The 21063-nt window shown below is 40.6% G+C and overlaps 1 protein-coding gene across 1 annotated transcript in view; it reads left to right on the forward strand.

Annotated features, from left to right (window-relative positions):
• The first annotated feature begins 11027 nt into the window (after nucleotides 1-11027).
• zcchc7 (zinc finger, CCHC domain containing 7) overlaps nucleotides 11028-21063 on the forward strand; it is a 59177-nt gene continuing 49141 nt past the window's right edge. The window contains exons 1-3 of the mRNA XM_054779092.1: nucleotides 11028-11139; nucleotides 13337-13925; nucleotides 17306-17510. Coding sequence (XP_054635067.1) covers nucleotides 13449-13925; nucleotides 17306-17510 — 682 coding nt within the window. The 5' untranslated portion in view covers nucleotides 11028-11139; nucleotides 13337-13448. The remainder of the gene's footprint in view (nucleotides 11140-13336; nucleotides 13926-17305; nucleotides 17511-21063) is intronic.

Consider the following 21063-nt stretch of genomic DNA (forward strand, 5'->3'; position numbering starts at 1 on the left):
ATTTTTCTCATCTTAACATACTTTTCCATCCAACCTATTATGGAAATAAATGCTGAGGAAGAAGCACGAGGCTCACCTGTCCACCATAAAGGACGTTTTATCAATACATAGCAGCAGGCATGGATATGAGATGATGTGCTATCCACTGGGTGCCGCGGTAAAGTCGATTGGGCTGTTTTATGATAACACAGTAATGGACACACAGGAACAAATTAAGTTCTTTTTACGATGTTTGAGTGAAAAGTCCACTTGCTTACCTAAGCCTTTTATTAATAAGGCTCACTGCAAAACTGTACATGGAAATGATTAAGGCTTTTGGCATTTCATCACAATTGTTGTTTGTAATAATGATATACGTTACCAGTCAAAGGTTTGGAGACACTTGCTCCTGTTACTGAATGAGAAGGTGTGTCCAAACGTTTGACTGGCACTGTAGCTCTACTGTTTCTTTCATTGTATGTTTATTGGGACTTTCCTCTTCAGCAATTGGTTGGGTGGGAATCACCAAATATGGTTCGTTTTTGCCACCAGGACAAGTAATGATTGAACACTATGGGAGACAGTGAGGACCAGTCGTGATGCTGAGTGCTACAATGAACCACGTCGTAGCCCACCTGTAGTGTACAATTAACTTTAACAGTTAATATATTCATTAAATAAGTTCTCTGACTTTAGATATAGATCATCAAACGTCTTTCACGAGCAGCATCTTGCCACACGAGCAACCAAAACTTTGACCTCAAACGTTTGCATTATTGATAAATACATTTAAAATGTGTAAACACTGCAAGAAAATCGTTTTTCACCATAACTGTAATATTTATAATACTGATATAGGCCTATCAGTATATAATATATACAGCTGTTATTATATATATATATATATATATATATATATATATATATATATATATATATATAATATACAGTACCAGTCAAAAGTTTGCAGACACTTAATCATGCTATTGAATGAGTGTGTCCAAACTTTTGATTGGCCATTATATATTTATTTCTACATTTACAGTTGTTTGAGTGGGAATCACGTGCCAAATATAGATCCTTGCCACCATAAAGTGTCACTCTGCAGCCATAAAAAATGTTGATTGGAAACTATGGAAGCCCATTAGGTGTCAGAGGTGAAACGAACTCCTGTACAGTAAGTAAACTACAATGTACTTTGGAAATGAAAACTGTCCTTAAATATGTAAACAAAACATTGCTTCAAGTCCACTACAGCAGCGTCTTGTCGATATGAGTTCTAAACTTTAGGAATGTTTGACTTCACCAAACTTTGCATAGTTGACAGAAGTTGTAAAAGCAGACAAAAGTTGGAAAATAAAGCAACAGTGCATTTAAAAATGTAGAAACAAGTTTAGCTGTCAACTCTCATTTAGTTTCACATGCATTTCAAACCCGGTGCGAGACCTACCTGCTCTCTCCAGCCGCAGTGTGCGACTCCTGGGCCTCTGCAGCTCCATGATGGCCGCTTAGAAGAGGGGGAGGAGGTGAAGTGAGGGAGGGAAAAAAAGAGGAAAAGAACAACAAAAAAGTTTTTTCTCCCTCACTTCGCTGTCTGTCAATGTTGCACTCTCCCTCTTCTCTTCTTTCAGCTGCGTACAGTATACGCTACTTTTGGGTGGGTGTGGGGGGGTGGGGGGGGGGGGGTGAAATAATGCGACCCTTCCGCTCCTTATTGCGCTTCCTGCAAGTGTTCAGTCATCTGCAACTAAACGCTTTAGGTCGAAAAACGGGAGGCTTCTTGTGGCGGGGCGGTGGGTTGGGGTTGGGGGGGGGTGGGGGTGTTAAATAAGGACGCCCGCCGAGTCAAAAGAGCGGCTCTCGCAATGTGCGCTCATGTCCTCTGTCCCTTTCTTCGTGGCGCTAAAACTGGCGCTCACGTGCACGCGCGTCTGCAACCGCAACCTTCAACCAGGATTCCCCCCCCCCCCCCCCCCAGTTAACTTTTACCGCCGACAATTTTATATTTCTTTCACACCAGTGGGTGCACTTATTTAAAAGTAAGAACAAGTAAGTTTACTTCTTATATAACGATCAGAGAACAAAGATGGCTGTGTAGTTTAGTGTGGCAAATGTCGAAACGTCAATATATTGTTGGGCATACTTTCCTGCCCTTAAAGAGATCCATTTATTGATGGAATTGTGAATCCTTGTTTACATTGCCATCTTGGGCATATTACAGACCATATGTAGCTACAACTTGTAGTTTTGAACGTTTTGGCAGTGACTCCACTTGCTTTTTGAAGAATATGACAGGTCATACTGAAAAGAAACAACACATAGTTTCTTGGATGTTTAATACATTTTAAAATTCCAAGGTCAGCATAATCATGCAGCAAAGTTAGTGAATCATAAAATTGAAGTCAGTCCCAAAACCTTTGTCCATGACTACTGTATACTGACAGAAATACCCAAATACATTTGGCATTACTGTACTTTAATTCTTTGATGGAGGTTTGCATATATTTGCAATATGTGTTTGTTTTGGTTCAAATCAATATGGCATTTTGAGACAGTACTGTATGCTATGTGCTTGTGTTAAAAAGTTTACAGTAACAGCTTTAAGATACAACATCTGAATGAAGTAATAGAGTTGTGTCATTCTGTAGGGCTGTAGAAGGTTGACAGTGGAAGTATTGAAAAACAAAATTGGTAACTGGGTCCCTGCACAGTGGCAGCTTCTTTCTAATGTGTTACATTTGTGTTATAGCTGACCAAGCAAATATGCTTAATTTCCCTCATGGGATTAATACAGTATTCATGTGATATTGTAACATTTAAACTTTTTGCTTTGCTTTGTTTTCTTATGGGTTTTTTTTCCAGTGTGGCCCTAATCCCCGCCATAGTGTTCATTTCATTATTTAGAATATGTCGGGCCAATAATGTACTATATATTTTCAAACAGCTGCGGGCTGCAAATGGCCCCTGTGCTAGACTTTGGATACCAACATTAGGGGTGTTTTAGACTCATCCCTGCTATTGTGCACCAACAGCCTGGATTTCAGCATAGTGGAATTTAATTTGAATAATTTTCATTTGCCAAATGAAAATTTCAGAAGAATACGATATTAATTTACTTGCTCAATACAATTTAAGAAGTACAACCTGTGCTGATAATTTTCAAGAAATTAATTAAAGACAGGCACATTAACATATTACTTAAAGTGTAGTCCTGACACTGCAACAAAAGAAGTGCACGTTTTTGACCAGAAGATCAAATTCAAGGAAAGAACAGTTGACAAAATAAATGCACTTGATAGTAGAACATTGACGGCAACCAAAGTAGACGTGTTTGTGGCGGAAGTCAAAATATATATCACATTAATTAGTCAGATCTCAGCCTGAACGAGCACACCAACTAAAGTACCACTCTTTCATCCAACATAAACACTGCTGTGTTTCCGGGTTGCAACTCTGCTCCTCGATCAGCAGGTCATGTGTCAGGGTTCACGAGCACACCGGAAACAATTGAGCTGCACTGAACAAAGCAGAGACAACAGACGTCTAACAGCCCAGACCCTGACCTTCTTGCTCGACACGTCAAAACACACACTTGTTTTTAACAAGAGACGGCGGGAAGACGTCATGACGACATTCATTGATTAATACAGAGTCATCTAACTGCACGTGCATGATAATCCTCCTAAAATGCTACCGCAGAGGCCAATAATACAACAATATTAAGGTCATTGTTTCTTTTAAATACTGCATGGAGTGAAACTTCACAAACTACTAAATTAGAGAAAAAAATGAATCCTATGCAGACATACCTTGTTGCTACTCATGTATAACCCTACAAGTTGCATTTGTATGCATCGTGGATTATTTTGTGGATTCCATAAACACTGCAGGAAATTGAGTGTCTCTGTTTTTTCACCTTCATTTTGGCAGGAAAATCAAAAACACTATTCATTGAAATTATTATTTACAAATGTTTGCATGCATGTTTGCCATGTCTGCTAAATTGTTAAACGCAATTGTTTGCATGGCAAGAAACCAACTTATTATTACACTGCACGCATTAGCATGGATGTTTTAACTTTTAATTGAAATTCTTACTTTTAATAATAAATAAATAATAATATATTGTCAACTTGCAAATAAGGCTTAAACCTTTAAACTAAATTATTCCTTTTTTTATTTGAAAATATTTGCATGCGTGCTGAAAACCTGTTTTCTTTGATCAAGTTTCAAATCCGTTTGTTTGCATGACAATAAATTAAATAAGCATAATTTGTTTGGAACGTAGCTCGGAAATAATACTTCCACCTTCACCTTTATTTATTCATTCATTCGTTTTAGTAGTTCATTTGCTGTATCTTGGTTGGCTGGAATTCGCCATAGTTAAAATAATTATTCGCCACTTGTTTGTCTTTCACCCCGTGCTAATTAATGTAATTAATACCAAGAGGCGGGGAGGGGAGTGGGTGACACTTTTGGATCGGTGACCCCGAGCTCTGACCGAGCGGAACCGGAAAGAATCGCATTAAAGGGAGAAGACAATAAGTAAACACGTCAACACACAAAGGAGGATGCTGTTTAGCTCTGTAGGGACTTTAGCCACACTGCTTTAATGGTATTGGAAGCCTTTAGCAAAAAAGAAAAGTGGAGCTGGGTGAAAATAATAAAATATTGTTATTAAAAATTGTTATTATGCAGGTCATACACTTACATTTCACAATTTTTGGTACACCCATCCAATCAATAATTCTGCCTTGACTGAGATAATTGCTTCAGCTCATTATAGTGTTCGGGGTTTGGAGTGTTTGGACACTTTCAGAGTAGTATTAATTTAACAACATGTTTATCATTGTGGTTGGAGTAACGGTCACCAAAATATTAGACACATCTCACAGTATGATGCAGTGCAGTTCAACAACATTGCAACCACAGTAATAAATATAGCATCCCGGTAGTTACATTACAACCAAAACTGCATTATTATCATTACACATTGGACCGTTTATGTGCAAAAACATTTGTTTGTGCTTTTGGACTGTAAGAAAATAAATTAGAAATGTACTAAAAATAACGCTACACCCACATTTCAGGTCACTTTTAGCAATATTTTCCCTTTTTCAAGCAGCACAACAGATATTGTCCTTTTTGTGTCTCATAATCCAATCCCCCCCCCCACCACTTGTATAAAAAACTTTATTCAAACACCTTGCTGATGTCTTCTCCGCCCAAATGACCTTAATAACCACAGGATGTATAATTCAGAGTGGCACTTGTGTGTGTGTGTGTGTGTCCTCTTTCTGCAGCCAGGCACAGTGTTGCTGCTATGTGGCCTATTCTGTATAGAACAGAGCTTAAGGGCGGTTTGAGGAATTGGGAGGCATTGTTTGTCCATGAAACATTATGTGACACCAACATGACACCAGGCCATTTGTATGTAAAGGTATACATTTCAGCGTGACCGCTGGACAAGAGAGAACAAGGCTGCTGTCAGTGTAGTTTTATATTTGGAGCTGGGAAAGAGGTGTTGTGGCATGGTGCGGTGCTAGAGAGTGTCTGACTTTGTGAGCGTGTGTGTACAGCTCCTGTTCGCTGATGTAATCCCCATACACACAAGCCACTGAGCCTGCATGGCCTTTTCACCCGTTCGATCACAATTTTGTTGAAGTTGGACGCTGAAACAAATACATTTAAGTGGTAAGACCAGAGTAGCATCAATCAAAGTCTTTTTGCCTTTCCTTATATAAGTAGATCTAAGGGGGCGTAAAAGTCATTTAGCAAAATTGTTCTTTTTCCAATTTTGAAACAATATCATTCCAGATATAACCTGAGGTGTTGCCAGGGATTTGGGGCCCTGTGGAAAAAATATCACTTTGGGCCGCACCAAAAAAATAATTTTCCCCCCCGCTTACAGCACCCCTGTTTATAATAATGATATGCCAGCACCTGTATTTCATTATTCCTATTGCCTTTCTTCATTGCATCCGTAGAAGCATGCCATACCCTAGAAAGAATCAAGCTGCACTGCTTATTAAGTCCTCAGTTTGACATTTTTTTAAGTCGAATTTTTATCTTTCAAGGCCTTGTCTTCTAATTCTTGCAGAAAATACATATAGAATGTCAGTGGCACAACAATATTGCTTTGTTTTTAAAAATATATACTATTCATGTAGCTTAAGTGCTAATTAGCAAAATGTCATTTGTTTTTCATTCATTCATTTTTAGGCAAATTCCTTCTGCTTGTGAACTTTCACTTAAAATTGCGTATTTGGATATTTGTGGCGCCTCAAGGCAGTGGTGTGCAGCGTGTGGCCCGGGGGCCATTTACCGGCAGGCAGCTAATTTTTTATTGGTCCTCTGCATATTCTAAAAATGTAATGAATTAATTATTAACAAGATATGTTATATTACACTAATAACTATTTGCATGTGTCAATGTTTTCTTAAAATAGCTTAGCATATGTTGACCTACCTTGGATTGTTTTTAGCATCTTAATCAAAATTGGTCCAAAAGTGGCCCCTCGCACCTTTTAATTTGTCTTTATGTGGCCCTTGGTAGTTGAATCAGGAAGCGAGGAGTGTTTTTGTTACTGCGCAAGAGTCTACAGTGTATGTGATGATCCATGAGATTTTAACATTATTTTTCAGAAAAGTACAATGAAAAAAGATATGACAATATATTGCAGTCTGTGTGTATGTGACCGGACCCGCCTCCACCTACCGAGACAAAGAGACTGTATGACCGAGTCTGACAAAAGAGCTCACTCTGTTCATGCTGTTGTTCTATGGAACAAACGCACTAAGGTGCTGAAAGCAACGCACAGATTGAACTCTCTTCCTGCCTGTTTGGAGGTGAGAGATGAGGAGAACAGTTATGCATGCACATGCCAATGTATTGAAGCCGGCAAAATTAGAGACTTCATTTTCATATATTGCGTGATTAATGAATGAATGTGTTATCGTCGCAGGCCTAATGCCCACGAGACAGTTTTTTAAGACGAGACATGTTGTCACGTTTTCATCTCGCACGACTTTGTCACACAAGATCTTGCGACACCCCGACTAAGCACCAAATGATTTAAAAAAAAAAAATCCGCCTGCAAGTTTTTCCTGCTTACGACACGCTCTGCTTGTGATATTAACTCCAGAATCTCTTTAATACAATCATCATTTTTTGTCTGCCAATAAATCGTTTCCCTGGTTTAGGAAACAAGATGAATTAAAAAGATTTAAATCAAGTTAGTGTTACGAAACTTTCAAAAGTCTGCAGTAAAATCCAGTGATAGTGAAAGACTCCAACTCCCCTCCATGGTTATGGCATTTTGTTTTCCTAGAAGCACATCGGGTGCAAGTTAATGCAAAGATACAACTGAGCAGTGCGAGATTGTGCAACATGATGGGACATAATGGCATTTAATTCATAGTGGCAATATTTGCATGGCTACTTGCTATTCTTGCTTTTAAACTGTCAAAAGCAAGTTCCACATGTGCCGATCTGATACAATATGGGTAATGTTACCCACTGCTAAGATGCTGAGGTATTACACCCCACAGTCTCCACTTTGCTGCGGAGGTGTGTCTCCTCTAGGATAACATTTGTCTCCTTACGTTTCCCCATCCTTGCTGTTGTTTGGAAGCAAGCGTAGTTCTGACCGAAGGCACGACAAAGTCCGTGTTTTGCAAGTCTCAAGTAAGTCTTTAATTCTTAAAGTCTCGAGTCAATTCTAAGGTCAAAACGTACAAGTCCAAGCCAAGTCTCAAGTCAAGACAAGGCAGGTCGAGTCAAGTCCCAAGTCATAGGCTGGAAATTGTCAAGCCCTTACAAGTCATGAGCACTGTTTATTGTTTACTAAATAGAATGCCGTTTTAGCACTGTAACCATCTGTTACATTTATACAATAAATGCATTTTGAATTGTGTGATTTTTTTTTTTAATAAGACTAAAAGTCACCGAAAAAGAGGGCTGACATAGCATTCAGGATTTAGTGAACGACAGATGCACTTCTGAAGATGTTGAAAATATCGGCATTTGACCTAATAAGCTGTGTGTATATGCGAGCATATACCACTCTCCAACAGTCTGGCAATCACACAAATGTAAGCCAAAGCCTTGTTTGTTCTTAAACCTGATTGGACGTCAATAGATGCATTCAATGTGGCAGATTCTGTCTTGCTGGAAATGATATAACAACGGTCACATTAGTTGAATGCTCTTTATTGGGGAAACATTTTGCTCAACACACTCACTAAAAGTCTCAAGTATTTTCAAGCCATCAGACTAAAGTCCGAGTCATTTACATCAAAGTCCAAGTCCAAGTCGAGTTACTGTACAACTCTTTGATGATGTCGAGTCCAAAGTCATCAATATTTGGATGACCCCCCCCAAAAAAGCAATTAGTTCTAACACTTCTACTTAAATAATTCCAGAAGTATTCCAACTGCAGGCTGCACCAAAGCTCCAAGAATAGAAGAGCTCAGAATAGAAAGCTCATTTCGTGTTATTTTGAGAGCAACATTTCATCATAACAAATGAACGATCCAGTTGGGTCCTTTACAGACATCAGACCACAAATGGCATCACTGCGTGTGTTGGCCACAGCGACTGATAGTGGGAAGCATAGAAGGTGCACCATCAAATGAGAGCAATGACATGCTTCTTTTAACTCCTTTTCCCCAATAAAGATCATTCATCAGGCAGAACCATCCTTCTGGAATGTCTGATTGGAAATCGGGGGGATTTTAAATCCCTGTCCCATCCTGGACACCCCATCCATCTTTAACACTCCACTGGTCCACACAGTTATTGAGATGAATCGGTGAAGCAGATGCCTCTATTCAGCGAGTCCGCCTTTCCTTTTCTAAAATAATAACAGTAAATACCTGCAAATGCTTGGAAGTCCAAATCAGGCAGCCACATCACAATTTCACTGAGGCAGTCAGGCATCCCGGACCTGCATCCAATTTAGGGAGATAGGAGGAAGCACGAGGCGCACACCACCCCTCCTCCCATACTTCCCAAAAACAAAACGAACGCAGGATTAAAAGTGTGTGTATGTGTGCAGAGACGGGCTGAAAGAGGTGATAGTGAGGGACCATATAGTTCGGTCTAACCTTTGGAGGGAAACAATCCAACTCAGTGATGGCCTTTCCAGTGTTGACACGCATGGAGACCCCTCAAGAATCAGATGGCATTCACTCCCTGAATCCTTATTATAATGCCATTCTCCACTCTACTATTATGAAAGTGATGCCTATAGTTGGATAGACAGGCTTTGCAATTACTCTGTTGATACGAAGGGGAGGAAAAGCCGCACGCTAATGCAGCACAGTCATGAAAGTCAGGCAGGCATAATTTTGCTGCATTCAACTTGTTAGAAATATGACTGATAGTTTGTCTGTTGAAGTACATTTACATATAGATTTCCATTCCAATCAGCGTGCAATAATAGCACATGCAGGCTGGAGGCTTCAGAGAAGTTGCGAGAGGGACCACGTGCACATTGTGACATTTCATATTTGGGCTGCAACGGGGATGAAATTGGGCATGGATGTGGCTGCAGCAAAAGCAGCACACATTACAGCATCACTTTGAATGGTGACACTTCTATAATCGCATGCTTTTCACACTAATGAAAGAACTCATACATTCCACTGCAAGTTGACATTGCTTTGCATAACATTAGAGCTCTATCAGCCCTCTTATTTAGATGCGGTGTAGTTTGACATTTTTATTTGCGACAGAAAAGTGCTGATAGAAATACAATGCCTGATACTACCACTAGAAATGTTTTAGTTTGAATGCAGACACAACCTGTACACTACCGGCAACAACTTATAGATGCAAAAAATAGTCATATAAATGTCAACGAGAAATTAGTTATACAAAGACATCATTTAACATATTGGTGGGCAACACGATGCGCTAATGGCAGCTGGGATAGCATTTTTAGCTATTTTCATGGATAGACACATACAGTATATAAGCACTAAGCACTCTCATACTAGGTGTTAGCAAGCTAACATTAGCATGTTAGCATCGCTAGCATGTTAACATTAGTAGAGTAGCATTTTTACCCATTTTATAGGTAGACACTTATATGACGAGTTAGCACTATCATACTAGGTGTTAGCATGCTAACGTTCGCACATTAGCATTGCTAGCATGCTAACATTAGCATAGTAGCATTTTTAGCTATTTTCATAGCTAGACACTTATATATAAACACTTACCACTATTATGCTAGGTGTTAGCAGGCTAACATTAGCAATCTAAATATGTAGATAAAATAAATGTAGGACTAATATTTATGGTGTAAATCATAATATGGGGGAACTTTGCCGCTTGGCAGAGGTCTGCTCTCTCCGAGTCCTTTTCTAGTTTATAAATATGTGATAATGCAGGTAAAATGTGAAACATACATGTACATGTGCCACTGTTAAAAAAGCCAACACTGTTTATGCTTCGTTGATGTTTTTTTCATCCAGCTCTGAGATTGTGCACTCCTTTTAGTAGTCCATGAATGCACCATAGTTGCTGTGAGATGCAAACGTAACATTTACAATTTCATTGTTCATCTTACATTATCATTCATTATTGGTGAGTACCAATACACTTTATAACATAAAATGTGTTTAATAAGTGTGAGACATGTTGAAGAGGGGTTGTGGAGGGTCCTGGAGGTGAATCTAATCTAATCATTTCAGCAGTCACTCTTATTGTAACTGTTGATCTGAAATCTAAATTGTGTCAAAAATAGGCATTTTTGGCCGTCTCAATTGCTCACAATTGTTGCCAATCGCTGGTGGTCCTGTGAAAAGCATGATCTACTGCATAATAATACCTTTGTTTACTACCTAAAATAACATATAATAAAAACAGAAATAATAATAGAAACAGGCATATAATATACAATAACTACGGAACATAGAAATTTAAGCAAATAAACTCTAAAAAAATAATAACTAAGTGTCAATAATAACGGACTGTTCTCACAACGCTCTCTGTTGTAATGACTTTTGGCCGAGTTGAGCGAAACGTTATGGTTGGCCAACTTTTTTTCGCCTCTCAACATACCCGGAAGTTCCTCGCGGAGTGTTTCCTCGGCAACTTGGAAGTCAGGAAATTGTTATAGGACCACGTTGTAGTCGATCTGGGGCATTAAGGTAAGAAACATTAAATAAACTATGTTGGCACCCTGTAGAACAACTGTAGAGCCTGTTGCTGTTTCCTTTACGTGTGTTCGTGCTTTTTGTTTACATCCTGCTATCCTGCTACCCTGCTTCAAACACGTGGGCACGCATGAGCGATACACACATGCTAGCTACATTTCATCGATATTTTTCAATCAGAGTCTGTAACATTCACTTTATTAATACGTTCTTGTGTGGTTTTGTGTGACATTTGTGTTACTTATGAGTATCTCCTAATCGAGAGCATATTTGTGCCCCAGTGCATATGCCGGCGAGTTAGCATTTGGCTAGTCCCCAGCTGCTGCCATATTATGAATAGTACACGTATGTTTGAGGGTGAATCCTTAATGGTTGAACATTTTTATAGGCTGGCTCTGTGTCACTGTTAGTATAACAGTGTAATGTTTAATTTCCACTGCTAATCTAGTGCTGATTTAAAAGTGGGATTTGGTCCAGTCTTGGAATAACTCACCACAAACGTTTTACTGTCACATCCTACCGTTAAGATTACACTTGAGTCTTGCTTAATAAGTGTAACTATTTTTAATAAGATAATACGATCTGGGATTGCTGCTTCAGTTAATGAAATAAGTTATCTTTTCCAGTTTCCAGTCTGTGATCTGCTCAACTTTTTCCACATAGCAGACACTCTCCTCCTCCAGCAGCTGCTTAGAGTCTTCTTTTTCTGTCCTTTTAATCCCTGTGGATGGCTTGTGACTGCCTAGCGTGATGTTTCTGCAGCTTGTGGTTATTCTCTGAGGCCAATCATCTCCAGCCATCATGGTGCAGATACGCTGGACTAGACAGGGCAATGGGCCAGGCCCTGTACCATGTCTCTGTGAACTGCACAGCGCACACAGGGGAGATTGTGCAAATTAACGTCGAACATAATTATGGAGAGTGGACAGCAGATTTGTTTTTGACCCGTCATGCTGTTTCTTGCCATTAAAGTTCTGATGAAAAACTGATAACGATTTTTAAAAAAGCAAGAGGAGCTGAACTGGATCCTGTTTTTTTTTTGTCAGTTTTGTTAACAAGCCCTCATGGATTTCACAACCAAGGCCAAAACTTTGCTCCATCCTGTAATTGGTTGGTTTCTAACCACTTGTTTCTAAGCTCCATAGATAATTGTTCAAATAGTTTTATACTGTGGTCATCAAAAATGGCAGGAAGATGTGGATGAACCTTTTGGGATCACACAGCCAGAACTTGCTGTTGATAGCTGTCTGACTGAAAATACTCACAGTATTTTCAGTCAGACAGTTGTGCACAGTATTTAGTAAGGTTTTGCATGAAAAGTAAATTCTATCCATTCCCACTGGTTCGGATTTCACAGCAATTTTTCCCAAAGGAAATGACTGAAGTCGAAGTAACCTGTTCCACGGTTAAACTGTCACTTTCCTAAAAAAATCGAAAACTTAAACAGGCAATGTTTGAGGTAAAATTTTAACATTTTTATCTGTCAGGCAAAAATAACTGCTGCTGTTGAACCAGAAAACCAATAAAACACTTTAGTCTTAAATGATGAAAGTGTGGGGGATGCTAACTTGATCAGCATCATAAAAAGTCAGCATAAAAACAATAACACACAGTGTATATATTTACTTATAAAACAGTTGACGCTTTCAGCTTTGAATGCGAGATTGCTTCCTTCGCATTGTCACAGTCGCAAAAAGACAAAGCATCCGATCCATCTATTTTCTATACCGCTTATCCTCACTAGGGTCGCGGATATGCTGGCGCCTATCCCAGCTACAAAAACAAAGCAAATTAAGTTAATCATTTGATGCTTCCCGAACTGTGGTCTCATGCAATATACACAGAATTACTTTTGTGTGCCTTTTGAAACATTTTTCCCAAACATTTTAGTAATGATCTAAAATGTATGGCTGCATTGACGTTTGGATGAATATTGTGATCAACCCAAACAGCTTTGAAATTTTAGTGAAAATATATATTTTTTTTGTCAAAATGTAGTGTTTTTAAGCGTAACAAGTCTGTTACATTTTTGTGAGGGTGGATGTATGGGTGGATGGATTCCTCACTTTTAAGTCCAGTTTACACCTAACGAGTGGCTTCATTTGTGCTGGAATCTTCTGCTGAATGTGACGTTTTTATGATGAATATTACTGTGGTGACATCATTGTTCTGTGTTCATTCCTGTTTTCAGATTCGCCCCACAGGTCATTGCTTCCCCAACTGTGAGTGTTGATTGCATCAGAGGCCCGGGCAGTGTGCATGTGTGCATCTGAGCGTGAGTGTACGGCGGGTCCCTTGTGGTGATGTTTTCCAGCCATCAGGACCGGCAGGAGCTGGAGGATGATCTCTACCAGGGAGATGGTGAGGAATCCGAGGGATCCGAGGCCACCAGTGAGTTGGAGTTCCGTCTCTACAGTCAGCTCCATTACTCTTCCAACGCGATAGAGTTGAAGGAGCAAGATGGAGAGCAACAGCTGAACCAGGAGCCGCTTGTGCCTGAAAAGACTGCGGACTCTGCACCATCATCTGAAACAGTCAAGCAACAAAGCAAAAAGAAGAGTAAGAAGTCTGTCAAACAGAAGTCTGTCAAACAGAAGAAGGGAAAAAGAGTACCTCAAGGTTTAAGATCACTGTCACCGTATGAGGAGGTCATCGTCATCGACTCCAGCCCCGAAGTTATAACCATCTCTGAGAATGACGCCTCTGATGATAACAAAGGGGTTTGTGCCTTAAAGGGTAGCAGTAAACCCCGAGTGCAGACATCCACCCCAGTCCAGCAGGTAGATGAAACTATTACCTATATTATAAGAACATTACAGTTATGCCTTATGATGTGACATTTGTGGTGCCCCCTGTGAGTTGTGGTCAAGACATGCTAGCATACATATAATACAGGTATCCTCAAAGTTTTACAGTATAATCATGAGACTCCTGCAAAGATGTTTTCCTTAATAGCGGCCATGTTTTTTTAACCAATCTTGCTCAGATTTTGCCGACATGTGCTTGTCAGTCCCCTAAAGGTTCGTAGCAGTTTGGTGAAATACCGTAAAGTTACAGCGGGTGTTTTTAGCGCATTGAGCTGTATGAGAAGTTTTCAGACCCTCCAGGATTTTACGACCTTGCAATCGCACCAATTTACTCAAATTCAACCAATCCCTGAGAATTATGCACTGCTTTGCACCTTTTCACTCGCCCCAATTTCTGCGTACATTTTGACTTATTGTCATTTTCGCCAATCAAATTTGTCCATGAGCAGTGCTCAAACACGCATGCCAACTGTCTAACCAATCAAAAGTGTCCCTGCATTGGCCACCCACGTTCTCACTTGTTTACATTGGCAGAAATGTAGAATTGGGACAATCTCTCGTCAGCTCTCATTTACCAACCAAAATCACTGTTACAGAGCGCGCTCAACAGTTCCCCAATGTTATCAACGAAAGCGGGAGTAATGTTTGCAACTCATGGACATAGCAGATTAATTTGTGTAAATTGGTCACGTGTAAAAATGCCAGCAGATGGAACACCATGTAACTGGCGACTGTTTAGATGTAGGTAAATACTCTGAGGCTAAAATGACACTTTACGAATAAAGAATGTATTGAAAATGGCGTTAATGTGCATATACAAAAGTGAGTATGAGTGAGTACCATTTTTATTACAGTACAGTATTTTAAGGCAGCTCTTCAACTCTGGTGAAAAAAAGCGTCTCATGTCCCACTCTGCGGTGCTAACAAGTGACACTGGGAACACCGAGTGTAGGTAGGATTGCAAGGTTTATAGTGTGTCTTTCTGTGTAAATATCCCATGTGACAACTTGGACACCTACGGTCTATACAATGTGTTCCAAATGATTACGCAAATGATATTTTTCTCTGATTTTGCTAAATAGTCAATATAAATTACAGTCATCATAATTTTCAAGTCATCAACCTTTTAGAGTACAATTTGAATGTTACTGAACACACCTTCCAATGCTAACAGTATTTTTTTCAAAAATAAAAACTTAAAATGCATTGTTCCACATCACGCACAACTGAGTTTCTAAGCATTTCACTGGTTGTTAAGAACTGAAAATGGTAATTTTTTTAATTGAATTTTTTGAAATTTTTTGATATTTACTGAAAGCAAAAGGTATTTTAATCACTAATATTTTAACAGGCCAAGTTACATGTTAACATAATTTCTCTTCTTTCATCTAACCTTCACAATTCTTACATTGAACTTGTGAGTTTTTGGAGCGTTTCTGCTTGAATTTCTTTGCAAGATGTCAGCATAGCCTCTCATAGCCCCTCATAGAGTTTGTGCTTGACGATGCGCCATAGGTTTAAATTGGGTTGAGGTCAGGGGAAAAAAGGGGGCCAAACCATGAGTTTCTCTCCTTTTATGCCCATAACGGCTAATGACAGAGAGGTGGGTATTCTTTGCATCATGAGCAGGTGCATTGTCATGCATGAAGGTCATTTTGCTACAGAAGGTATGGTTCCTCATGTTGTACCATGGAAGAAAGTGGTCAGTCAGAAACGCTACATACTTTGCTGAGGTCATTTTCACACCTTCAATGCCCATAACGGGCCTACCAGCTCTCTCCCAATGATTTTGATGCAAAACATAACTCGGTCACCCCCTTCTTGACATCACAGCCATGCATCCATTCATTTTCCTCCGCTTGTCTGGGTCGCGGGGGCAGCAGTCTCAGTAGGGAAGCCCAGACTTCACCACCGGGAGGACACCAAGACGTTCCCAGGCCAGCTGTGAGACATAATCCCTCCAGCGTGTCCTAGGTCAGCGTCAGGGCCTTCTCACGGCTGAGCATGGCCGGAACACCTCACCAGGGAGGCGTCCGGGAGGCATCTGGACTTGATGCCCAACCAGATGCCCGAGCCACCTCAACTGGCTCCTCTTGATGTGAAGGAGCAGCGGCTCTACTCCGAGCCCCTCCCGTGATGACTGAGCTCCTCACCCTGTCTCTTTGGATTTGGACGTGCTGAGTCTCATCCCAGAAGCTTCAAACTTAGACGCAAACCGCCCTTCATGTCTTCATGTATTTGTTGGCCCACTGCAACCGTTTCTGCTTGTGAGTATTGGTTAGGGGTGGCAAAATAGTAGGTTTATGCATAACTGCAAGCCTCCGGAGAATCGTACACCTTCAGGTTCATGGGACTTCAGAGGCACCAGCAGCTTTAAATACCTGTTTGCTCCTTTCTAATGGCTTTTTAGCAGGTGTTCTCTTGATTCGATAAATTTGTCTGGCAGAAACCTTTCTCATTATGCAGCACAGGTTTCTTCAACGTAGGAAAGTATTTCTGAATTATTGAATGTTTTCATGTCTTGACCAAGGCATTGCAATATTTGGCGCTTTTTTGTCAGCAGAGAGATCCTGTTTCTTACCCATATTGCTTGAAATCTCTGGTATGCTTAATGTGGAACATCATGTTTAAGTAGTTTTCTTTTAATTGGGCTCACCTGGCAAACTAATTTGTCCGAGATTAATATCAGTAATCCAAAGAGCCCCAAGGCACAATGCCATCCATGAATTTCAGTGGGGAAAAATAAAAAAAAATAGTTTATGCAAATAGAATTTTAGTATCATAATAATTTGGAATACACTGTAAATGTACAAACTTTTTTTCTCTGTAAATTTGGTGGGTGTGGCTTATATTCAGGGTTGCTCAATAGTCCGGAATTTACAGTACTTATTCTTCAACAAATGTCTCTATTACAGTTATACAGTTGGAAAAACACGTCTTAGGCGTTAAGGTTACAAAGAAGAAATTCATAAAATCACAAGCTGATGCAGTGTCATTTAAACAAAATCGCAACTTTTGCCGCAACCTTGTGAAAAAGCTGTCGCAAAATCAGGCTTTTTAGTCCGCAACAGTCACAAAAAAGCCTACAAAATCCTGGAGGTACTGAATTTCATGCCAATTTCGCTCAACTTTAAGGTTTATGAACAGCACCATCATATGGTGTTTTTGTCAGGACAGTAATAGCTCAGGCAGAACTCAAAATTCCACTTTACGCTTCAGGTTGATTCTGTCTTGTGGTAATATCAACTACAACCACCTAGTTTACACCTGTCTTTTTCAGAGGGGAAAAAGGAGGCAGTTTTTGAGGTGGATTTGATTTAACTTCTGTATTCATATTTTCATTCTCTATATAGGCATCCCATAAAAAGGTGACTGTCAGTACCCCAGTGACTGTTGACTCAAGTAGCTCCAGTTCAGAGTCAGAATCTGAGTTAGAGTCATCCCATTCATCCGACTCCTCGGACTTTCTGGAGAACTGGATGATCCTGGGTGGAGAGAAGCAGGATGGAGACAATTCCATTTCACTCAACTTGGAAGGCATTTCTGACATCAGTTCAGGTGTGTTGATTTATCGTTGTTTTTGGTCCAGCTCACTCAAAACACACAACTTTCTACAGCACCATTGACGAGGGGCACAATGAATAGACGGATGTTTGTTTGTGTGTGTGTGTGTGTGTGTGCGTGCGTGCGTGTGTAAATGCATAATTTTTGTCTGCAAATTTGTAGTCGCTTCCCATTCACTGCACTGCCTGGTCAGCTGCTCTCTTCTCTGATGCATCTTTAAGTGTGTTTGTGTGTATAATGTATTGATATGTACGTGCCGTCTTGTGTGAATTTGTTTCTAAAATATTCTACCTCTAATCAGCATGCATGTGCTGCACACACACACAAAACACACTAATGCCAAAAACAAACATACTGGAGAGACGAGCATCAAAGGAGAAGGGAGGGGCGAGATGGGAGTAATCAAAAATTGAATAAAAATGTTTGCAGAAATCTCTTCAGATCTACACATTATCTTAACCTGCAGCCTCAGCAACCCTTCAGATCCCCCCCTCCTTACCCGCTCATCCTACCTACGTCCATCTCATTCTTATCCTATTTCCTCACTATTGTCCTCCTTCTCTGACCCCCCCCCCCACCCCCCCCCCCCCCATTCTCCCTCCCTCTGTCTCTTTCGATGCCTCTTCCTCATTTAAATTTCGCCGGGTTGATGTTTCTGCAAGAGTGCTCTCTGGCTTCCACACACAGACGTTCTAAAGGAGGCGGCCTGTAGCTGAGACTTTTGGCCTTATTTTTTGGGGGTGGGGGGTTGGATTTCGGGGCTTCCGCCTCCCCTGCTTTTCTCTCTATGTCGTCTGGCTTCTCTCTGTGATCTTTGGAGCTTGACCTCATGTCTGCACATGGGGGGTGTGAAAAGGGTGTTAAAGTGAGTGAGTTTTGCGGGGGGGAGTGCGTTACACCCCATAATTAAATGAAGGTAAAGAAATTTCATGGATGGGCCTCTTGAATTGATGCATTTGACACAGAATAATAAATTAATGCTCCAGGAAACTAATGTCCCCCCCCCATATGATTTTTTTTTTAGGGCAACAAACTATTAGCATTTGGGAGAGTTGGCATTTCCACCACTTCCATACGATTGATTCCACTTTTCGGTAGAAAATCATTGGTTCACATGCTGCTGCTCCAATTGCTTTCAGACATACTGCGGCTTGTATGCGTGCAACAGAAGAAATGTACACACCACTCATCATTAGGGATGTCCGATATTATCGGCCACCAACGAATAATGCAGAATAACCAACAACTATGTGAGCTCTAAATATGTAACTTAGAGGCTATTTACAAGAAAGCAAAGCACGCTGCGAAAGAGGAATTGTTGCTGTCAAAACCATGTACGTAGACGCCGCTTTGTTGAGCCGTACGTCAACGTCACCGACATATTGGATGTGGCAAGGCTGCAAAATCAGAACATGAAAATTAGCAATCAAAATAATAATCAGCAAATTCATGTATTTTAAACGATACCGCTTTTAGCCAAAAATAAATGAAATCTTTCCAAAAAATAACATAAATCAAGGCACAAGAAACACAAATTTATTTTTATATAAAATATGTAATACATTAATTATCTACTCAGAGACAGGTGGAGTAACCCAAAAAACAACTGTACTCATTTAAGAGTATTGTTACTTTAGAACAGTTTTTCTCAAGAAAAAGATACGTGATGTTACACATATCGGTATTGGTATCTGTTGATATCGGAATCGGAAATTGAGAGTTGGACAATATCGGCATATTGGTTTTCGGCAAAAAAGCCAATGTCGGACAATGGCACCACTATAATCGTGCACCATTAAGCAGTTTCAAGCACAAACACTACTACAGCAATGTGTCTTGCACATGCACGTCCATCGTTTTTGGCGAGTAAAGATTGTTTTTGTTTTCAAAAACTTCCAACATTGAAACGCATCTGTTTTCAGATTATTTTTTTTTTGCCTCAAAACATTACGTTGTCATGATAACTAATGGCCAAAACCACAAGCTGTTTTGTTGAGTAAATACAGTGGTACCTCAGTTTTGGTAATTCATTCCTAAAGGTTTGACAAAAACCGAAACGTACAAAATCTGAGGCAATTTTCCCATAGAAAATGTAATTAATCTGTTCCAGACACACAAATTTATTGACAAAAAATTAGGGCTGTCTATCTTTGAAAATATTTAATCACGATTAATCACATTTTGTACAAGTTAACTCATAAACTCGCAATTAATACCAGATAGAAGTTTTTATCTGTAATCAGTAGGGATGTAAATCTCTTTGTGGTAAACGATTTGATACACATTTAGATACATGGGTTAAGATACGAAGGATAACAATTCGACTGTTACTGTTACATTTGTTGATGTAGACATTAATTTGACATTATAAAATAAAGAAGCCAATTCTATAAAAGTGGCATTCTTATTGTTGATAAAGATACATCACTGGATGCTCTGGGGCACATCATCAGTGAGGTTCCTGAGCTCATCGGCCGTTTCGGGTTTTACAACATCAGACTCCCACCTTCAGGTGACCCAGCCAGGGTTGCTCACACCCCAGCTCGTGACCCAGCAGCACTGCCCCACTGATCATTCCTCCTGATCCATAGCCATCTGGAAGCTCGCTCTGCAGCCTCCATGGTGTTTTTGATGGCTCTCCTTTTCGCTGGTCCCCTGATTCCCCAGCAGAGAATAAACTTTGCACAACGGCCAGCCTGCAAAGCCCCATTTCAATGGGCTCACAGCGTGCTTTCCATCCTCTTCCCTGGCATTGCTCCATAAACTCCTGGTACTCAGACCTCTTCTGCTCGTTCGCCTCCTCGATGCGGTCCTCCCATGGAACTGTTAGTTCTATGAGAATGACTTGCAGAGATGGACAAAAGCACAATGTCTGGTCTCAAGGTTGTTGACAAGATGTGTTCTAGGAACTTGAGTTGCTTGCCCAGGTCTGTTCTCAACTCCCAGTCTGCAATGAGTAGTCCGGCTGCTGTTTTGGGCTGCGGCTGGGGCTGTTCTGCCCCACAAAGGTGATGTTCCTCTTGCCGTGATGTTGCTCGGCATTGTTGTCATTTGCTACAGCCTTGGATATGGCTTCAGCCACTCCCTTCCACACCTGGTGGTGCTGTCAGCGATAGTGACCCTCCCCCAGTGCTTTTGGGCAGCTGCTGGGGATGTCCTCGAGCGAACCTCTCCTAGAGCAAAGCACACATGCTGGAGAGTTGCCCTTGGTCTCGAGGTGGAGGGTAGCTGCGCTGTGTAAGACATCATAAACTGTTTGGATGATGAACCTGATGCACGAGGGCTCCGCTGGCAAAATCTCAGCCCAGGACACCAACGCCCCGTCCCAGCTCATCCCAGCTGGTCTACTGTACCTCAACTCCTGACCGCATCTTCTTCAGGACTAGCTGGCGTTTGTCCTTGCCTTGGGCAAGGCTGAGGAACTGCTCCCAGCCCTGCATGCCCCGTTGCCTCCGAGCCCGCTAAACCCATGTGCCTCAGTTGGGAGCCTGCCACCTCCATGCTTGCCGATGACTCTTGAGAGTCTTTGGAGTCCCGATACTGCAGC

Source organism: Dunckerocampus dactyliophorus, chromosome 6 (assembly GCF_027744805.1).
Source record: "Dunckerocampus dactyliophorus isolate RoL2022-P2 chromosome 6, RoL_Ddac_1.1, whole genome shotgun sequence".
In the NCBI taxonomy this organism is placed as follows: Eukaryota; Metazoa; Chordata; class Actinopteri; order Syngnathiformes; family Syngnathidae; genus Dunckerocampus; species Dunckerocampus dactyliophorus.